The sequence below is a fragment of the Ictalurus punctatus genome, chromosome 9, assembly GCF_001660625.3.
Source record: "Ictalurus punctatus breed USDA103 chromosome 9, Coco_2.0, whole genome shotgun sequence".
Lineage (NCBI taxonomy): Eukaryota > Metazoa > Chordata > Actinopteri > Siluriformes > Ictaluridae > Ictalurus > Ictalurus punctatus.
The window spans coordinates 13,549,382-13,571,263 of NC_030424.2; the positions used below are offsets into that span (position 1 = coordinate 13,549,382).

At 36.5% G+C, this 21,882-nt stretch overlaps 1 protein-coding gene across 1 annotated transcript; it reads left to right on the forward strand.

The window, feature by feature from the left end:
• The first annotated feature begins 16,912 nt into the window (after positions 1-16,912).
• On the forward strand, positions 16,913-21,882 carry htr1b (5-hydroxytryptamine (serotonin) receptor 1B). Its single transcript, XM_017475487.3, has one exon. The coding sequence runs from the start codon at positions 17,134-17,136 to the stop codon at positions 18,235-18,237; it is 1,104 nt and encodes a 367-aa protein (XP_017330976.1). The 5' UTR covers positions 16,913-17,133; the 3' UTR covers positions 18,238-21,882.

Here is a 21,882-nt window from a genome sequence, read left to right on the forward strand (position 1 = left end):
TTGCATGTCCTGAACTTCCCCCAAGCTTCTCAGAGTGGGGTCTGGGGCTCTGGCCATTAAATGGCAACAATCATCTACCCTATGGAACAGTATAATGTTGATGAAGTAGCTGGTCAAATCACATGTCGCCTACAGCATCAGTACACTGCATGGCATCATAACACTGTCAATGGAAACTTATAATGTGAAAGAAACACAGCAGTAATTTTCCCAAGATATCAGCATGAATGTGTCAAGATCAAAATGTGATATAACAAACTCACAGGGTGATTATTAAATTAAGAATGATTTTTGTCAGAAACAGCAATCAATTTGACATATGCTTGGAAGATGAAGGATGATGTAAGTATTCACAGTTCACAATGTAAATACTGTATTAACATTTATCAGCCATACGAGCAGGTTGAATGACTGCAGTTTCCCTCCTGCTCTGATACAAGTAGCACAAGTTTCCCTCTCTCTCATACAAGCACCACACACACACACACACGCACGCACACCCACACACACACACACAAACGCATGCACACACGCAGACAGATAGAGAGAGAGAGTGTGTATCAGACAAATTGGCCACCCACTGTACATGCAAAGCCTAGTTTTTGATAGTTATAGTATTTTTTTTCCTGGTAGTCCACTTCTGTGCATATTACATTCAGCAAGTTAATTGGTACTTTCTCACACTTATTGGTCAATGAAAACCAATGGTTAATTGCAACAACCAGAGCATTAATCTGCTGTTCGTAATTGCTGTTACCCAACTACAACTATCAGTACAGTCATTATAGCTTCAAGTACATTTGAAAAAGTCAATTTTACACCTTTTACAGCTATCTCTAACTTGTGTTGTGTTTACGGATCCTATAAATCTCATCCTCCTCACTAAACACTGGTTTAGCTGACAGATCACTTTCCCAGCAGGTTTTATACTCTACTACTGGTGAAGGGTTTTTGCAATACAAATGCTCAAAAGGTCATCCCTCAAGAGATCAAAGAACCTTTACAAAAATCCTAAACTTTATATTTTAAAAAAAACAACAAAAAAAAAAACTGTTGCGTTTTGTGAGTTAATTTGAATGCCGACACAGGTCAGAGTTCAAAATTGCCACTACAATGAACTGTGCCCCATTCTTTCAGTTTAATAAAGTGTAAAAATCTGAGTTGGATATGTGACAGGCACATGTTATTACATCATAAAATTAAAAAGCCTATCATGTTCCAATATGCAAATGCAGGTCATGAAACATGTTGCCTATTTTCTGTCATTATTCTTGTTTACCAGAGAGGTATAAAAGTAAAGTATATCAATCATAATGTATACCAAATTACATGCTGTCACCCGAGTGCTTCCTTCAGATGTACCTTCCCTGCTTTGTGACTCAAACACAACTGAGCATTAATACACTAGCCCTGTTTCAAACATTGGGTCTTATTTGTCAAGCTGAGCATTTAATTTATTCATAAATCATTCATAGGGGCATTTACACACATTTGCTCATAAGAAGACTAATGTAAACCTTGGTTGCTCAATGTCAAATCATTTTTTGCGTTAATTACTGCACTTTTATATATGTATTACTCTGTCAAGTTTATTCACATTTACAGCATTTAGGAGACACCCTTATCCAGTACAACTTACAGAAGTGCTTTCTAGTCTTTATCAAAAACACATTCTCATGCTACTTCAGTTCATTAGGTCATGGACTAAGGATATCATCAAGAAAATTTTATATTATATTTTATATTCATATTATTTTTATATTAGTAATTTTATGTTATTGCCATTAATGAAAGAATCTAAAAATAAAGAAGGCAAGCCAACACACACCCATAAATCAAGACAAGATAAACTAGTAATTTAATTATTACAAAAGAAATGCTGCTGAATAAATGGAGGATGGGCTGGTCTGACTGCACATAGCCATAAGCTATAAACAAAAGCTTCATCTGACAGAAGATTTAGTGCATGTCACTTTTATGAAGCAAGATTGTTTAAAGACTGGTAAATTTTTTCAGAGGATGAAAGCTGGCTTATAAATCAGTTCCCTTTACCACAGCATCTTCTTTTAATGCCATGCAACACTTCCAGCACACTGGCACCTATAACAATTTCAACTTACTTAAGTCACAAACCGTTTTTGTAATTTGTCTCTAGATTTTGACCTTTGCAGGTGCTGTTACACAGCTAAATATTTATTTTTGGCCCTCTATGTGCTTTACCTTTTATGGAGTTTGTGGGCATCACTAAATGCAAATGAGAGATGTCAGGAAGGTGCTTTATAGTTGAGCAACATACACATGCGAGTACACCTGCAAACCTTGTGAACCTGGCCGACATTTTTAGTTTGGTTCGTCTTACACAAACCTGATAAATGAGGCCCATTATGTGCAAGTGGACCTGATTTGTGTAGCTGACCTATTCAAACCAGGCACGCAGTGTGATGTGCTTATCATCAGTTATTAAAAAACATCCTTATAGATGCTGATGTCCTGTTACAGCACAGACACAGACATGTTGTAAATGTAATATTATCTGGAATTGGATAAGACAGCAGTGAGCTTATTGTTTAAGCCTTTTATAATGATTAATTAGGTAATTAGATGACAATCAGAGGACTGGTGGCATTTACAATGAAAAACAGGTTTATAGAATCTTGACGAGGGTTAGGATAAGTCTTTGATTTAGTGTACCACATCAAGAAATTTAGCATCCAATGTAGAAAGCTTAGAAACAAGTTTTGTGTTACTTTAATTGAGCAATAAAAAAAAATTTTAATGTTGTGCAAATGCATTTTTAAAAATGTTTTTGCTATACAATAATTACATTTTGGGCCAAAGGGGAAAAAGTACTGAGAAGGTGTTTATAGACTACACTCACTGAGATTACACTCACTGAGCACAATCACTAATACTAGGTAAGGTCTACCTTTACTCTCAACAAAGCCTCAATTCTTCATGGCATGGCTTCCACAAGATGTTGGAAACAATCCTGTGAGATTCTGGTTCATTTTGTCATAACGTAATTCCTGCAGAATTTTCAGGTACACTTTTATGCTGCAACTCTCCTGTTCTACCACATCCTAAAGGTGTTCTATTGGATTCAGATCTGGTGATTGGGAAGACCACTGAAACACACTGAACTTATTGACATATTCATGAAACCAGTTTGAGGGGACTTTTGCTTTGTGGCATGGTAGATATTAGAAGATGGGTGAATTGTGGCCATGAAGGGATGCACATGGTCAGCAACAATACTCAAATAGGCTGTGGCATTCAAGCAATGATCGATTGGTATTAATGGGCCCAGTAAGTGTCCCAAGAAAACATTCCCCACACCACCTCCACCATCCTGGACTGTTGACACAACGCAGGTTTGGTCCATGGATTCATGCTGTTGGCACCAAATTCTGACCAAGCCATCTGTGTGCCTCAGCAAAAATCCAGATTCATCAGACCAGGCTACGTTTTTCCAGTCTGGTGAGCCTGTGCCCACTGCAGCCTCAGTTTCTGTTCTTGGCTGACAGAAGTGGAACCCGACATGGTCTTCTGCTGTTGAAGCAGCATTAACCTCAAGATTCAATGTGTTGTGAATTCTGAGGTATTTTTCTACTCACCACAATTGTACAGAGTGGTTATCTGAGTTACTGTAGAATTTCTGTCAGCTCAAACCAGTCTGGCTTTTCTCCATTGACCTCTCTCATCAACACGGTGTTTCTGTCCGCAGAATTGCTGCTTACTGGATGTTTTTTGTTTATTGCACCATTCTGAGTAAACTCTAGAGACTGTTGTGTGTGTGAAAATCCAAGGAGATTAGCAGTTACACAAATATTCAAACCAGTCTGTCTGTCACCATCAATCATGCCACGGTCAAAATCATTCATTTTTTCCCCATTTTGATGGCTGATGTGAACATTACCTGAAGCTGCTGGCCCGTATATGCATGATTTTATGCATTGCACTGCTGCCACACAATTGGCTGATTAAATAATTGAGTAGGTGTGCAGGTGTTCTAATAAAGTGCTCATTGACTGTTTATTGCCATTCAAAGTGCTGCTTCCTGCTGCATTGTGTAGATCCAACATCCTGTCAGGACAAATCCTGTCTACTAGAGCATTAAATAAAATGACTTCTGCCTGACCAAAAGGCACCTTTGTAGGGAAGTGACACACCAGGTTTACAAGTTAATCAGGCACTTTATTCATCATAAAGTCTATCCAAACAATCATCTATCATTAAATTCACTGTGATAAGGAGATGATCATCATATAGCATAAACTACCAAGATATATAAAGACTATTACACCAAATAATAATCTTATGTCTGAAGAAAACATGAATAATTACATTAAAGTTACCAGAGAAATGTAAACGTGTGGTCTAATTACTGCACAGTAATTAGCTCCAAGCAAAATGCCAGTCTAGCAATTATAGTGTCTCAGTGTCAGGCTTGTCTGGTTAATTTTGTTTACTTATGTACCACAGAATGACTCTGACCGAGAGTATTAACAGATATTTAGAATCTGCAGTTAGTATCGCAATTAGACCACTTGATTAAGCATGTTGGTAATACTTTACATTAGGGTTCCCTTAAAAAAACATTTACTGCACATTAGTATTAAGACACCATTCATGTCAGCATGATTAAACCATAAGTAATGTTTAGAAACATAAATAACTTGATCAGCATTCACCAATGTTTATTCTGTCCAGTTTATTCTGTCTGCATTCTATTCTACATTCACCTATGTTTTATTCTGTCTAAATTTGCATAAATTAAATGATAACATTTCCCAATGTTGATAATCAACTGAACTCTGATTGTAATATTTGAACCAGGTATTTAGCATCATTTATGAATTTTACCCAATAACAATCGCAAATACGGGGTGTCCCAAAAGTCTCCATACGTGGTGGTGTATGCCATCGGTCGTGCCTTCATCAGTGGATGTTCATGGACGTCCACTTCTTGGTTGGTCCGCAACACTTCCAGTCTTTTTGAATTTGTTAATAGGTTTGGCTACAGTGTTGTGTGTGATGTGCTTGGCAGTTTCCTGTTAAAGTCCATCTCAACCTTTCAACAGCTTCCCAATCCAGCCATGAGAATGATTTCATGTTCTTCTTTTGTCAAAGGCATCCTTAAAGGCTATCTTTAAAAAAAAAAAAAAGCTAAAATTCTCTCTCTCTCTCTCTCTCTCTCTCTCTCTCTCTATATATATATATATATATATATATATATATATATATATATATATATATATATATATATATATGTATATGTGTGTGTGTGTGTGTGTGTGTGTGTGTGTGTGTGTGTGTGTGTGTGTGTGTATGTATGTATATATATATATATATATATATATATATATATATATAATATATATATATATATATATATATAATATATATATATTATATATATAATATATATATATATTATATATATAATATATATATATATATATATATATATATATATATATATATATATATATATACAGAAAGAGAGAGAGAGAGAGAGAGACTGACTGTAGATAATATAAACTAATTATGAACAATGTTGGAAGACATATTGCTAAAAACTGTTAATTTCCCCTATGTTCAGAGACTTTTGGACACACTGTATATTAATTTAATATAGTTATTAGTATAGACTTATTATTACTCATTAATCAAATAAACGTTGTTTGATGTAGGTGATTGGTTTTTGGATTATTTGTTTGGTTATTTTTTGAAGGAAAGTATTAAATAAACAAATGTTAATGCTGAAGTTCATGGTCTGTTAATGTTAATGGACATCAGTAATGTGAGTTAAGGGAATCTTAATGTCAGTGCATTTTAACTCCGCACGTTATCCCAGTGAGTGATGAGAGATAATTATACGATCATCCAAGTGAATATAATGGATCCAAAGCACTTAGAACTAGCATTTGCTGTAATATAACTTGTCTGATATTGATTTATTGGCTTATACCATTAATTAATTATTTATTTACTCAGTTACCTACAGAATAGATGTGTTCTGCATTTAATAATGACAAATCAAAATCAAAGTACATGTGTGTGTGTGTGTGTGTGTGTGTGTGTGTGTGTGTGTGTGTGTGTGTCTGTGTGTCTGTGTGTGTGTGCGCGCACTTGCATGTGTCAAAGGTCAGGAATAAAATAGCCTGATTATGTAGAAAACATGTAATCTTTATATATATATATATATATATATATATATATATATATATATATATATATATATATATATATAAAAGCAATATGAAGCTATACAAAACTGAAATGGTGAGACCATTTCTTTGTAGTTACCAAGGTTAAAGTTATATATATATATATATGTACTGATTTCAATAAATATTTACTTTGACAAAGTTTTTGTTTCAGCTGCCTACCACAGTATATTGGGATTGATCAAATAATTAACATGACCTCAAAGTGCAGACTTCCAGCCTTACTTTGAGGCTATATACATCCAAATCATGTGCGCTTTTTATATGTAGTTCCTTTTTAAGGGACCAAAAGTAATTGCGCAAACTGACATAAGCATAAATTAAATGTCTTTTTAAATACTTAAATGGAAATCCTTTGCAGTCAATGACTGCCTGACGTCTAGAACCCATAGACATTACGAGATGCTGTGTTTTCTTTCTAATGATGCTCTGCTAGGCCTTAATTGCAACTGTCCTCAGTTCCTACCTGTTCTTGGGGTGTTTTGCCTTTAGTTTTGTTTTCAGAAAGTGAAATGCATGCTCTATTGGATTCAGGTCTGGTGATTGACTTGGCAATTGCAGAACATTCTACTTCTTTGCCTTAAAAATAGTAGTTGTAAACAGTGAGTCACAAAGGCATTGTCCACAATCTCTGGACAAGCTAGCTTAACTTAGGCTACAGCTGGGCCTTCACTGTAAATTTCTGCTGAAAACTGTCTACACAAAATCATAAGCCTTTATCTGCATTCCCCGAAGAAGCAGATACAATGCTACCGCTGGACATTAAGCACAATCCCTGTTGAACTATGTCACTCTAAGGAGTCACTCACTCACTCTCTCTCTCTCTCTCTCTCTCTCTCTCTCTCTCTCTCTCTCTCTCTCTCTCTCTCTCTCTCTGAGATCTCTGTCGATGCTATGGCTGACTGCTCTGAAGTCACCTCACGGATCAGGACCAACCAAAGAGACACCATCAGAATGTAACTACAAAGCTTCTCTATGCACCTTTAATGTTGGCATGGTAGTTTAGCTAGAATTAGTATGTCAAGTAGATCCACTCTTATAAGATTAACCACTTCATATAAGATTGAAACAGCTGCCTAGATTCTTTGCATAAAGTATGTCTGCCGTTAAGCTTCATATTAGTCATTATCCAGTTGTCTATCATTTTCCAATAATATAAATTATTTTTACTACAGTTATAGATATTTTCTATATTTCTATAGTTTATAACTCTGGGTAATTTTACTTACATGTGCTTTTCTCTTGTCACAAATGAGTTGTGCAAACTATTAACAAATGTACCTAATTTAATCTAGATCAAATATCCTTCAGATAATAGGCAAATTATTACTATTTCTTATCTTGATGCAACCATTATTAAGTCACATCTCATTCTGAGATAATTGAAGATTTGGATGTAAGACACTTGAATTAAAGCTAAAAGTCTACACTTTGAGGTCATATTCATTATTAAATTTCAACTACAATATACAGGTGCATGTCAAACTATTTGAATATTGTGAAAAAGTTCATTTTTTCCCATGATTTAATTCAAAAAGTGGAACTTTCATATATTCTAGATTCATTGCATATAAAGTGAAATATTTCAAGCCTTTTTTTTAATCTCAATGATTATGGCTTACAGCTCATGGAAATCAAAAATCCAGTATCTCAAAGTATTAGAATAAAGAATTTATAATTCAGAAATGTCGACTTTCTGAAAAGTATGTTAATTTATTAACTCAATACTTGGTTGGAGCTCCTTTTGCACGTATTACTGCATCAATGCGGCATGGCATGGAGGCAATCAGCCTGTGGCACTGCTGAGGTGTTATGGAAGTCCAGGTTGCTTTGATAGTGGCCTTCAGCTCATCTGTATTATTGGGTCTGGTGTCTCTCAGAGATACTCTATGGGGTTCAGGTCAGGCGAGTTGGCTCACCAATTAAGCACAGTAATACCATGGTCAGCAAACCAGTTACTAGTAGTTTTGGCAGTGTGGGCAGGTGCAAAGTCCTGCTGGAAAAGAAAATCAGCATCTCCATAAAGCTTGTCAGCAGATGGAAGCATGAAGTGCTCTAAAATCTCCTGGTAGACGTTGCATTGACTCTCGACTTGAGAAAATACAGCGGACCAACACCAGCAGATGACATGGCTCCCCAAATCATCACTGACCGTGGAAACTTCAAACTGGACTGCAACTTGGATTCTGTGTCTCTCCACTCCATTCCTCCAGACTCTGGGACCTTGATTTCCAAATGAAATGCAAAATTGACTTTCACCTTCTCCATGATTGTGGTTGTTTGTACTGAACCAGACTGTGAGATTAAAGTCTCAGAAAATCTTTGCAGGTGATTTTAGATAATTAGCTGATTAGAGATCTTCTCAGGTCGACATTTCTGTATTATTTATTCTAATATTTTGAGATACTTAATTTTTGATTTATGTGAGCCCATGGGAAAAAAAGGCTTGAAATATTTCAGTATAAAAAAGGCATGAAATATTTCACTTTATGTGTAATGAAACTAGAATATATGAAAGTTCCACTTTTTGAATTAAATTACTGATAAAAAAAATTCCACGATATTCAAATTTTTTGAGATGCACCTATATTGTGGTAGACAGTTAAAATAACAATAACTTTGTCAATGTCCAAATACTTATAGGTTGTTACTTACATACAATATACAGTATGTTACATACATACATATACAGTACACATACAGTGCATATACATACACTATATAATATATATAATATCCTAGGTCCTGAAAAAAAAAATTTTTAAATACCCGTGTGTGTGTGTGTGTGTGTGTGTGTGTGCGCGCGCGCGGGCGCGTGTGTGCGTGTTTCATTTGTTTGTTTCTTTGTAAGTGGATGTGATTATACACAGGATGGATTTTCCTATGGTTCAGACATCCTGGCAAAATCCTCAGAATATCAATGAATTCATCCCATATTTCACAAATAACAATGCATACCATTAGCCACTACAAGTCTCTACACAATGTTATTTTCTTTTGAGGAAAAGGCAAGCTTTCATTTACGCACAATGCTTTATATCTACAATCAAGTCACACAAATCTGCAATCCAAGGAATCCAGCATTTTCATGCTCCATTTCTTTGTTGGAATCTGTTTTCCCAAGTCTGATAAAGACTCATTATTTTATACATTAGTGAACCTTTGTGAAAAGGGGGTTATATTTTCCCTACTGTGCAGACTCTGATGAATTAACACAAATTACTTTGCAGTGTACACAAAACACACCTGTGTGTGAGAGCAGAAGACAGCAAGCAGAAAGGGCTCTGAGGTAATATGTCTCTATCAGTTCTGAACAGAGCTACAAACAAACCTGTACTCTCATGACCATAAAAACCTAATGGAATAATTGATTTTTAAGGGAGGGAAAGGGGAAAGAAACTGACAGAAGACGGAAACCCAAAACAGAGATGAAGGAGATCATTGTCTCTCATAATGATTCCAACATCACTGCCAACTCCAAAACAATTACATGCCCCCCTTAACACAGCATTGATAAAGATGATCAATCATCTCTGATGGAGATGGAGGTGCAAAACCAGTAAGATGAATCTATACTGTGCTCTATGAATACTTTTTGAGAAAAAATCCATTTGGAACACTTGTTCTCTACACAAGGCATTAATGGAAGATGACATCTGTCAAACACATCAATATAATTTTTGCTATCAACTCTTACACTCATCTTTCACATCTAAAATGTCCTGTCCTCTCTTTCAGTAGTGATAATTTTAGCAAGGGGGGTTGGACCTGAGCAACTGACCTAGAATCAGTTGCTTTCAGCTGCTCTGATTCAAGTGTCAAAACATTCAAATGTCCAACTGGAAGCTTGAGTTTACCTATAATGTCACTATTCAGGTGTACTGTATTATATAAACAGATTCCTGATTTGTATGCTGATTTTAACATTTACATTTATGTCAATTATTTAGTAGGAACTTTTGTCCAAAGAGTCTTACAGCATCGAATACAGTACAAGATTATCTGTAGTAGAAGTGCTGAAATAAAGATGTTAACTAGTGGTACGAATAATGGAGGAAATAATTATATCTAATAATATTATTCCATGAAATACTGGTGAAACATCTGAGCTAAAACTATGAAATCAAGTTTTGATAGCTGGCCAGTGGAGTTTCATAAGAAGAGCAGCAGGGAACATAAAACACTAATGGAGCCCATACTGTATAGAGATATTTAAGTTATGTAGGTCACTTCCCTTAAGTCAACTTTCACAATCACATGAGGACAAACTACTATTCAAAGTGGTCAGAAACCAAATATAATGTAAATAAACATATATAAATCTGCCTCTTCCTATCACAAACTCATTTGGTGAAGTTCAGAGTTCAGGTATTAACTATAAGATGACAAGTGCAAGATTAAATGTTTCTGTTAATTTTCTTCAAGTAGTTTCAGCCAGACACATAGCCTGGGTGTGGATGATATGTGCTCTTCCGTTCTGCCTAGCTTGCAGCAGAGTGAGAGAGAGAGAAGTTTATAAGGAGGTGAATGGACTTGGGAGCAGGTTAAATGGCCTGCGGGGCTATGGGAATTTTCTCTCGAGCTACAGACTGCTGGGGCGTTCAAAGAGCACAAACGGCTCCACACACTTGATAGAGTTCTTGGATTGGAGCAAGGTCTGGACCTCAGGCTGCTACAGCATTTAACTGGGATTGAAATGTACCACTGCATTATAATGAGGATTTGCAGTGTCCTCCCAAGAGAATATCAAAGAATTGTGTCCAAAAGTCTCCATACATAGGGGAAATTAACACTTTTTAGCAAAATGTCTTCCAATATTGTTCATAATTAGTTTATATTATCTACAGTCTCTCTCTTTCTCTCTCTCTCTCTCTCTCTCTCTCTCTCTCTCTCTCTATATATATATATATATATATATATATATATATATATATATATATATATATATATATATATATATATATATATACCCCAAATGCCAAATACACCTCCAAGACGACCACTGCCTAGCTAAAGAAGCTGAGGGTAAAAAGTGATGGACTGGCCAAGCATGTCTCCAGACCTAAACCCTATTGAGCATCTGTGGGGCATTCTGAAACGGAAGGTGGAGGAGCACAAGGTCTCTAACATCCACCAGCTCCGTGATGTCATCATGGAGGAGTGGAAGAGGACTCCAGTGGCAACCTGTGAAGCTCTGGTGAACTCCATGCCCAAGAGGGTTAAGGCAGTGCTGGAAAATAATGGTGGCCACACAAAATATTGACACTTTGGGCCCAATTTGGACATTTTCACTTAGGGGTGTACTCACTTTTGTTGCCAATGGTTTAGACATTAATGGCTGTGTGTTGAGTTATTTTGAGGGGACAGCAAATTTACACTGTTACACAAGCTGTACACTCACTACTTTACATTGTAGCAAAGTGTCATTTCTTCAGTGTTGTCACATTAAAAGATATAATCAAATATTTACAAAAATGTGAGGGGTGTACTCACTTTTGTGGGACACTGTGTATATATATATATATATATATATATATATATATATATATATATATATATATATATATATATATATATATTAGCAAGATGCTTGGAAAACACCACCAATGGAATGTTAGATGTTAAAAGAATACTAATGCCATACATGTTTGTCATAAGAATTATGCCTTTTGACTACAGAAAATAGATTCTTTCCAGCACTTTCCAGAAACAAGTGATCTTCAAATGTCTCTTTTTTGTGAATCTGTAGCTCTTGCAGGCTTCATCTGGTGCTATAAACAACAGCTTTATCAAATATGATGAGGATCAGTCAATATATGAGATGAGGAATGAGCATGTGCAACTGTTCTGTGGGGGTTAGCTAGTCTGCTGTAATGTTATTCCAATCTCTGAACAATGTTAGAACTAGGAGCAGATCAGAGTTCCATCTGATCTGTTAAAAGATAAATCAGTTACAGCTCTCTCTCATACTTGGGAGTTTTGCTCACTCTGTAGAGAGTACTCTCCTCTTATTACCTCAGGCATAAGAGGATTAAATGTTGATGGATCACAATTGTACTGACGGAGGGCTCTATTGAGTCAAATGTTAAAATATTACTCACAGGAAATTATCTATAGAGCTATAGATATAGAGATGCTAATGCTGTCTTCTAAATAATTACAGAATTGACTGCAATGACAGTGTATTACACAGTACATAGTCACTTTTTCTGCACTATTGTAGGAATACCATTGATTTATTTGTCAATTATTTTCACCCTGCCCATTTAAAAAATAGATAAGGTTGTTGTACCATTGATTTATTCATTACATTGTTTCCCATGTGCCATTTTATAATATTCAGCATAGCACTGAGGATGAACATCATTTCCTCTATAAGTGTGCATTCTTTAAATACTTGCTCTTGTACTTTTGACTTGTTTTGGCAAGGGTTTCAGCAACTAACCATCTCACTGAAAATGTATGACTGGGTATGTGACAACCATGAACTTGAACATACCATATTAATGTTTTTATGATCTTGAAGACGTTAGTCAATCCAACAAAGTTACCAAGGCGATGTTTGAATTTAACAAGCATTTTAATGGAATGAAACTACACAAACCCTGAAACACCTAGTTTTAATTTAGTGCTCAGCATTTGTGAATACATATTTAAATTTGTTAGTGGAAAAAAGCATATATAGATACCTCATGAAGCTTATGACATCTTGTTTGCCTTATTTACAGTCAACTTCAGAATTTCTTTTTTGATAACCTTCATGAAAAAGAATAATAGCTAGTGATTGAGTGCTATTTTCATTTTGAATATGTGGGGAGACACTTTATGTCTTAAAAAATAGTTCATTGTTTTCTGCAAATCAATGCTTTTAAAATCACTGGCACCACCACAATTAATATTTAATGAATCCTCCCCTAGAGAGAATAGCATGATTCAGCTTCTTCCTGTAATGTTGGAGGCACTTGTAGCTCGATCTTGGACACTAATCAATTCAGGACATTTCAAGCATCTATATATTCTTAGGTTTGTGCATGACTCAGGCGTGTCAAACTCAGGAGTGTCAATAATTTGCCACATACATTTCAGTTAAAATGCCATTATATTAAAAAGACCTTTTGATTATTTTTGCTAGAGGAAAAGTATGTGTATTCTTTGTTTGAGCTGAAAATTTAAATCAATGATTTTTTACATTTCATTATGCCTATTCTTTTAAATAGGTGCTAATTCTGGAGTTGACTTTACACTAAAAAGGTAACTGTAGCTGTGCTCTTCACACAGAATTCATATCCTATTTCTCCATAAAGACTGAGGTATTAGTGAAATGTAATTATGATGTTTTAGATCATTGTATATAATGTGTTTATATACATACAATGTAAAATGCTGCCATTCAAACCCCACTTAAAGAATCACTGGGTTCAATCTACGTCAATTTAACAATGAACCCCAAAAATTATTATATTCATTCTAAAAAATTCCAGAGGGACACTGTAATGATATGCATCCAAATCATAAAAATACCATGAACAAATATTGCTTCTTCAGCAGTTTACCCAGTCAAGTGCCTCTGTTTCTCTCCTGATGTCTGCTATCGTTTAAACCAACACCCAGTTTTATTACTCTGAATCAGAAACACATTCACGCACAGGTACTCTGACTCAGCCTAGCTGCATGATTAAATCCTTAAAAATAGTGCTCAGGTTAGACAGCTAAAGGCCCTTAAAAATGGTCACAGAGCTCAGAACTCCTGCTGAACATCCAATTTGTACAATTCAGCTATCCTAATAAGCTTTTGCATTCACACATTGAGAGCAAAACAGCACTCTGTGAGGGAACCGTCTTTAAAATTCGTCGTCCTGACAGGCAGAGAGTAGACAGCTTGCTATTTAGCCATTATTCAGCCCCATCTACCATGCAAACATAACAGCATTAATAAAGACAAACTGAGCAAACATTATTTTCAAATTTCAAATTGCATGTTATGAATTGCAACTTATTTTTGAAGGTCATCTCCTTCAAGATCATCTTCAGATTGCTATTAAAACCACATTAAATGACGTGCATAGTTAGACAAAACACAGACATTAATGGATAACATGAGGAACCACTGGACTTGAAATCAATTAAAGTTTTTTTTTTTTTACTAATTTAATTAATCAAATTATCTTTATTATCTAAATTATTTAGCAAGGGTTCACTGAACTGTTAATGTGCATTCAACTTATTCATAACTATTTAAATTAGAGTTATTGCTTTTGTGACCCTGCTGTTGACATAAACAGCATAACCGTGCACATACTTATGTACACAATCGCTATACATGTAGGCTGAAAGATGAATTTTCTTTTCACTATATCCATACATAGTTCCAAAAATGTTTGGCAGACAAACTACATAGTGAAATTTGTATCATATGAAAGAATGTATGAAGTATGCGAATGGACAGAGCCTGATGCTGACTGCATAGTTTATTCCCTGACCTGCATGACATTCTCAGGAGAGATCCATTCACTCAGCCCAGATGGTAAGCTTCATTAACATTCACTGTTGCCTTTTGAGTGTGTGACAGTAGACGATGGACACTAACCTCCTAACACATGTCCAAGCAGAACAAGCTTTAGCCACAACCTACAGTAAAGATGATTTATAACATCAAGTAGATTGCATTACGGTAAAGGAATAATCTTTTTTTGGATGTGTCTTCACAAATAACACAGGGATCTCCTTGTCTGTGGATTAGGGGACATCATAATTACCATAATGAACATCATTGTTAATATACACGTGGGTGATTGCATAAAGGTGCTGAATGGGATGTAAAATAATTGTTAGTTGGCCTTGGGCCTCCAATCATAACTTATTCTTTGAGAGTGTGGAATTATTTTCTATTACAGAAGAAATATGCTTTTGGGTCTGTGTAATATATATATATATATATATATATATATATATATATATATATATATATATATATATATATATATATATATATATATATATATATATATATATTTACTGCAGACAAAAAGAGTCATGTATTTCCTTGACTGACCTTTAAATCCTTGCCAGCAGCAAAGATCTCGATCTCATGCTCTATAATCAATGCTCCAAAAGTATCTATTGAACTTGAATAAGCAGGAATTGCACAAATGGGTGAGGAATCACCTGGGTGAACATGGATGCATACGAGGGTATACATTTGACTCTAAATTACGTTATGCCAACAATTATTGTGAACAGTAAGGTTGTGGAAATCTTTAGTGTACAAGCATTTAAGTTTAGTATAGCCTTGATGCTCATCTAGTTTAAACCAGGACTGCAGATAGAACAGATTAATGTAAATTTTAATGTATACATCTGAGCACCTCATTTACAGGTTTGCAAATTGCATAATATTGCACAACCAGACAAATGCCAACTATTAAAACTGACAGATTCGTCAGATCTTTAAGTTTCTGTCATATAAGTTGAGCAGAGACAAAGTGAGCTTTTGTTTGAAATTAACATATGGCTTGCAAGCCAGTGAACCTACAAATGGCTGAACAAATAGCAGTAAAAAAAATTATATTACATTTATTATGGTTAAACGGCTAAAGACCCACCTCTTCTGAACATTCAACTAACCCCTAACTTGCCTCTCTCCCCAAATATATATTTTAAAATAATAATTATTATTATGATAATAATAATAATAATAATAATAATAATAATAATAATAATAATAATAATAATAAAAACATTATCTGCTTACATAGACTTTTACACCTCTACTATGCTCACTTTGCTTCCATCCATCCATCCATTTTCAACCACTTACTCCTTTTCAGGGTTGCGGGGGAACCTGGAGCCTATCCCAGGAAGCATCGGGCACAAGGTGGGGTACATCCTGGAAGGGTCACTTTGCTTCCCTAGAACTCAATTAAAAATCTTGCACGGTAGCACTGCTGGTATTGTTCTCTACTTGATATATCGCTTTGCTTGTATTTCCTCAATTGTAAGACGATTTAGATAAAAGCATCTGCTAAATGAATAAATGCAATGTTATTATAAACAATTTCATACTTTAGCTGTCGGTTCAACCCACTTGTGTGTGTTTGCTCTTGTTTTGTTTTGTTTTTCTTCTAGAAGTAACTGTTATTGTGCTGAAATACTAATTTGTGGAATTATATAATTATTAATTTATTATTACGGAATCACTGCAACACTGATTAAGACACAGCCACAAAATTAGTCTATAAAATATGACACTGTCACACTGTGATCTCATGCGTGAACAGATGAGCTGAATCTGCTGATTTAGAGAAGAGAAGCATTAAATGCTGCAGTAAAGCAACATCTCTTGATGGTTATTTAGACAGTGCAGGGACGCTAAGACCCAGCAGTGCCTCTTCTCCCTCACTGAGGTCTACAGTCATCATCAGCAGCTCTACCTTCTCCATCAGAGGCGGCTGTAGAGAGGCAGGACGCGGATGTGCAGGTTTACCAATGACACCAGTACACGCACTACAAGAAAATAAATCATATTCTGAAAGTGGATCAAGAAGAACACTGACCATGGATGCTGTGCTGTCGTATTTGCGCAACTTTTCGGGTGTTTTATTGTTTGTTTTTACAGTAACCAGGCTTTTCGGACTTGCATGATATATATATATATATATATATATATATATATATATATATATATATATATATATAGGCTATATATCATTTACTTCTTTTATGCCTCATTTACAAAAAAAAAATGTCTCTGAAACAAACTAACTGAGCATATTTTTTAGAGATAGTTTAAGACCTTGGACGCAACGCGCAAACATGCTTTGTTGTACAAGCAATCTGAAGTGTTCTGCGCTGATATGAGAAGAAAAGATAAAAAGTACCAGTCCGTGTGCGTTTCCTGCCTGCTATGGAGCACTTCAACTCACCTCCAACAAATTATGACTTGGAAACGAATGTCTCCACGAATGCGTCAAAAACAGCCGCAAAAGAGACAAGTGTGGCTTTCCAGGCGACTGTCGGCTCGGTCCTCGGTGCCATTACGCTCGCCACGTCTCTCTCCAACGCGTTCGTGATCGCCACTATTTCCCGCTCGAGGAAACTGCACACGCCGGCCAACTTCCTGATCGCGTCTCTGGCGTTCACCGACCTCCTTGTGTCCGTGCTGGTGATGCCCGTGAGTGCGCTCTACACGGTGAGCCACACGTGGACGCTGGGCCAAGTCGTGTGCGACATCTGGCTGTCGTCGGACATCACCTGTTGCACGGCATCTATACTTCACCTGTGCGTCATCGCCTTGGATCGCTACTGGGCTATCACGGACGCGGTGGAGTACGCGACAAGGCGCACAACAAGCCGCGCGGCTGCCATGGTGGCTACAGCCTGGGTGATCGCCATCTCCATCAGTCTGCCTCCGTTTTTTTGGCGCCAGGTGAAAGCTGGAGAGGTGACAAGCTGCGAGGTGAACACGGATCACATCTTTTACACCATCTACTCCACATTCGGTGCTTTCTACATCCCGACGCTTTTACTCATCGCCCTGTACGGGAGGATCTACGTCGAGGCGCGGCGGCGGATCTTAAGACAGTCGCCCAAAAAGTTTGGGAAGAGACTCACCTCAGCGCAGTTAGTCTTCAACTCACCAGGATCGACGTCTTTGACCTCGGCTCGGCAAGACGACGCAGGCTCGGTGATCAGCGACAACCAGGTCAAAATCACCGTTTCCGACTCGCTTTTGGAGAAAAAGAGGATTTCTGCGGCCAGAGAAAGGAAAGCCACGAAAACCCTGGGCATCATTTTAGGAGCGTATATAGTCTGCTGGCTGCCGTTCTTTATCTACACCCTGCTGGTACCCCTGTGCCCTTCATGCCATGCGTACCCAGAGTTATTCGACTTCTTTACGTGGCTCGGCTACCTCAACTCTCTCATCAATCCCATCATATACACAATGGCGAACGATGACTTTAAAAGGGCTTTCCAAAAGCTCGTGAGCTTTCGATTTTGCGTGTCCTGATGTGAAGAGGAAAATTTGGGCGGAAAAAACTCTAATGCAAGATTAAATCAGCATTCACATAGTCAATAGGCTAAGTCAGGAGTCATTATGCCCGATTTAATTATCATCCTGCTCAAACAGTAGCCAACAAAGCATGCAGCAGTATTGTGTGTGTGTGTGTGTGTGTGTGTGTGTGTGTGTCAGTGTTGCATTGTGATTATTTTGCATTAAAAAAATAAATAAACAACAAATAAAGGATCACGGTAAATAGATATTATATCATGGCTGCTAAGCAACCGGCAAATATTGAAATGAAATAGATCACTGAGTGCTGAATCATCGGTGCAGCTATAATACAATGTATTATTTTCTTCCATCATTTCATCCATCCTTGTTTTCCGGTGTTCTTACTTGATATATTCTAAAAGAGAAATATCTGAACAGTTCAATAAAAATATATATAGTGGCAATTAAAATAATATTAGAGAATTCACATCAGGATCATATACACTTTTCGCCTTCTTATTCAAATGGATTTATAAACAAGACATGCTTAACATTTGTTAGTGAGAAAGGGGGGGGGGTGAATTTCTAATTCAAGTAAATTGTTTTCCCATCAGTAAACAGTGTTTGTCATATGTGTGTGGATCCAGTTTGGCCTGTGTGTATTGAATTAAAATTACAGCAAATCAGCTTAATTCAATAAGAAGTCATATTATCCCAGACAGTCCTCAACAATGTAATATCAAAAGGAGCCTATAACCACTGGCCTTAATCAAAAGATCCCAGAAAATGTATGCAAATTGTATACAATAAATGCAATTATAAATACAGTAAATGCAAATTATATACAATGCATCAGGGAAGAGATACATATAAAATGATTTTATCATTGTATACACAAAAAATGAGAACCTTGTTACTGAAAAAAAAATCTTTGTTTATTCTGTTTATGAAATTTGCCATTGGATAAACAAATTACTACATTCATTTAGCTGGCTGTGAAATCTCACTTGGCAAGTGACACCACAGGTTAAATCAAGTTGCAGGCCTGCCAAACACAAATGGAAATCGACCGAAAATCCTTGGTGTAATTGTGTGTTATTTAAGCCATTCCTTGAAGCTTTTTTGATGTGGACTGAAAAAAGGTTACAAAGCTCAAGTTTCAGACTCATGCCATTATACTGTATATAGGCTTTATATATAGCAGCCATTACATATAGCAGTTCGACTTTCAGTTCTACTTTCAAATTATTTCAGTATCATACTCAGATCTAAAGAGTTCTGTTAAGCTTCCTGCTATAAGAGAACCAGTAGAGAGCAACAATCAAGAGGCTAAGCCATTAAACTGGGTTAATGACTCCTATTTCCTTCCACAAATATACAAGATTTCCCAAAATTATAAAGGTATTGATGGGCTTTAGTATAAAAGATAGCATCAAAGATAACAGTACATATATGGTATCTGATAAAATGGCCAATGAGTGTACATTCACTGGAAAAGGAGTTCCAGTGACCCGATATTATGTGGCTGAGGACCATTTTTAGCACAGCAGTGACACTGATATGGTAGTGTGTGTGTGTGTGTGTGTGTGTGTGTGTGTGTGCGCGCGCGCGCGTGTGTGTGACGATTAAGGTGTTTACATGAGTCGCTTTTAGAATATTCCTTTCATGTTCCCGTTTTACGTTATAGAATATAGATTGATTAATGGCACACGTCATTACGTCCCTACGCCACGCCGTCCGACGTACCCTCCAGAATTTCACGTATCAACATACAGTTCGTCTTCGTTATGGTACCGTGTACAATTTTGGGTGTTTCATTTTAAATTTTACGAAAGCTTCAAGTGCAGTTAATTATTTGTCATGCTATACGTGCAAATAGACGACTGCTTGATGCCATGGGCTGCGTTCCAAACTGCATACTTGCCTACATGTATTTCACCTACTATATAGTAGGTAAGTATTCGGAGAGCAGCCGTGCTCTCTTGTTTGCTGTCAAACGGTTGAGCACTGCCATGTGTATACGTGTTCTGTCGCACAATGCGGTGAAAATTCCCACGTGACGTAAATAGTGTGATTAAAGGTGTGTACATGTCTGTAATGCACTTCGATAATGCGACTAAAATAGGTATACTCCACATGTCTTAATTCGATTTGTGTTTACTTCGAGTATTACTTTAGCCGGATTAGGTAATCAATCATCTCTATTTACATGGTAGTTTCTTAATCAGGGTATTGTCTTAATCGGGTTAATATCAGATTATTGTTGTCCATGTAAACATACTGAATGTTACAGATGACAACATTGCTGCCATTTTTAAACACCTTACCACAAGCTTGAGCACAGTTCACCACTGTATACCTCTATTGAGAATTAGCCATTTCAATCAGACTAACTGATGCTGTCTTCATGTTAATCATGTCAATAAAGTGCTCCAGCCCATTATCCAGGATAAACACTTTGGCCTTTTCCTTTTCCATTTGGTTTTGTTTGAGTAGCACATGCACAGACACACTCATCATCTTTATCCACTATGCAACCAATAAACTAAAAGGCCTTAAAAGAATATGCACAGGGACAACTTTACTAATGGTACACAACACTTGACAGCTTAAAATCAACCCAGAAATAGCACAAAGGTATGTGAAGTCTTGTATCACAAAATATAGGTAAATTATGTTCTACTGTGCTGTGGACTCCAAAGTGGAAATATTACTATTTGGAAATGCTTCCTTTAGCATACTTATTTCTTGAACGCTACATTAGTTCCAATAAAAACAACTTCACATAATTTTTTTGAAATATTGCTGGAAGGTGAAATCATCAAAGCGAGACTTGTCACTAACATATTTCAATTATGTGAATTTGTCCCTCACAATATGTACATACCTGATTTGAATGTATAATCAGGTATATATTTTTGTGCCCTGTGCCAATATTTCTTATCAAAATTTGTGATTTTTTTGCCCCCTATTTTTCCTTCTGTGTAGCACAGTTTCAGAAATTCCTTCTGACAAGATACCTTTGTGTTTGTAATAGCATTCTACCTTCGAATAATTAATCCAGAAAGCATGTACTGTAACTATGTGCAGTGCACATGAATAGGACATTTGTACCAATTGCAAGGCGATCCCCCATCAATGTCCTGAATGCCAGAAATATGTGTTTGCTGGCAAAACGACGCAGACTCTGTGACAACCAGGTCAAAATCATCATTTCTGACTCGCTTTTGGAGAAAAAGAGGATTTCTGCGGCCAGAGAAAGGAAAGCCACGAAAACGCCTGGCATCATATTAGGAGTGTATATAGTTTCTGGCTGCCATTCTTTATCTACACCCTGCTGGTGCCCCTGTGCACTCCATGCCATGCGTATCCAGAGTTATTCAACTTCTTTATGTGGCTTGGCTACCTCAACTCTCTCATCAATCCCATCATATACACAATGGCAAACAATGACTTTATAACAGAATACTTAAGAAAATTTGTATTTTCCATCAATGCAATCCCCCTGTCAATGTCCTGAATGCCAGAAATATATGTTTGCTGAGGGGGTTTGGAGCTCTTATATTCAGCATTCTGGAGTTTGTCTTGCACTTCCACAAATGACCAGTCATGTCCAGTCTGTTTACCTCAGGGTTTTCTTCAGTTTAATGACCATTTTTA

Coding starts and splice junctions, on each gene's coding strand:
- htr1b (XM_017475487.3), top strand. CDS start 17,134: ATGGAGCACTTCAACTCACCTCCAACAAATTATGACTTGGAAACGAAT.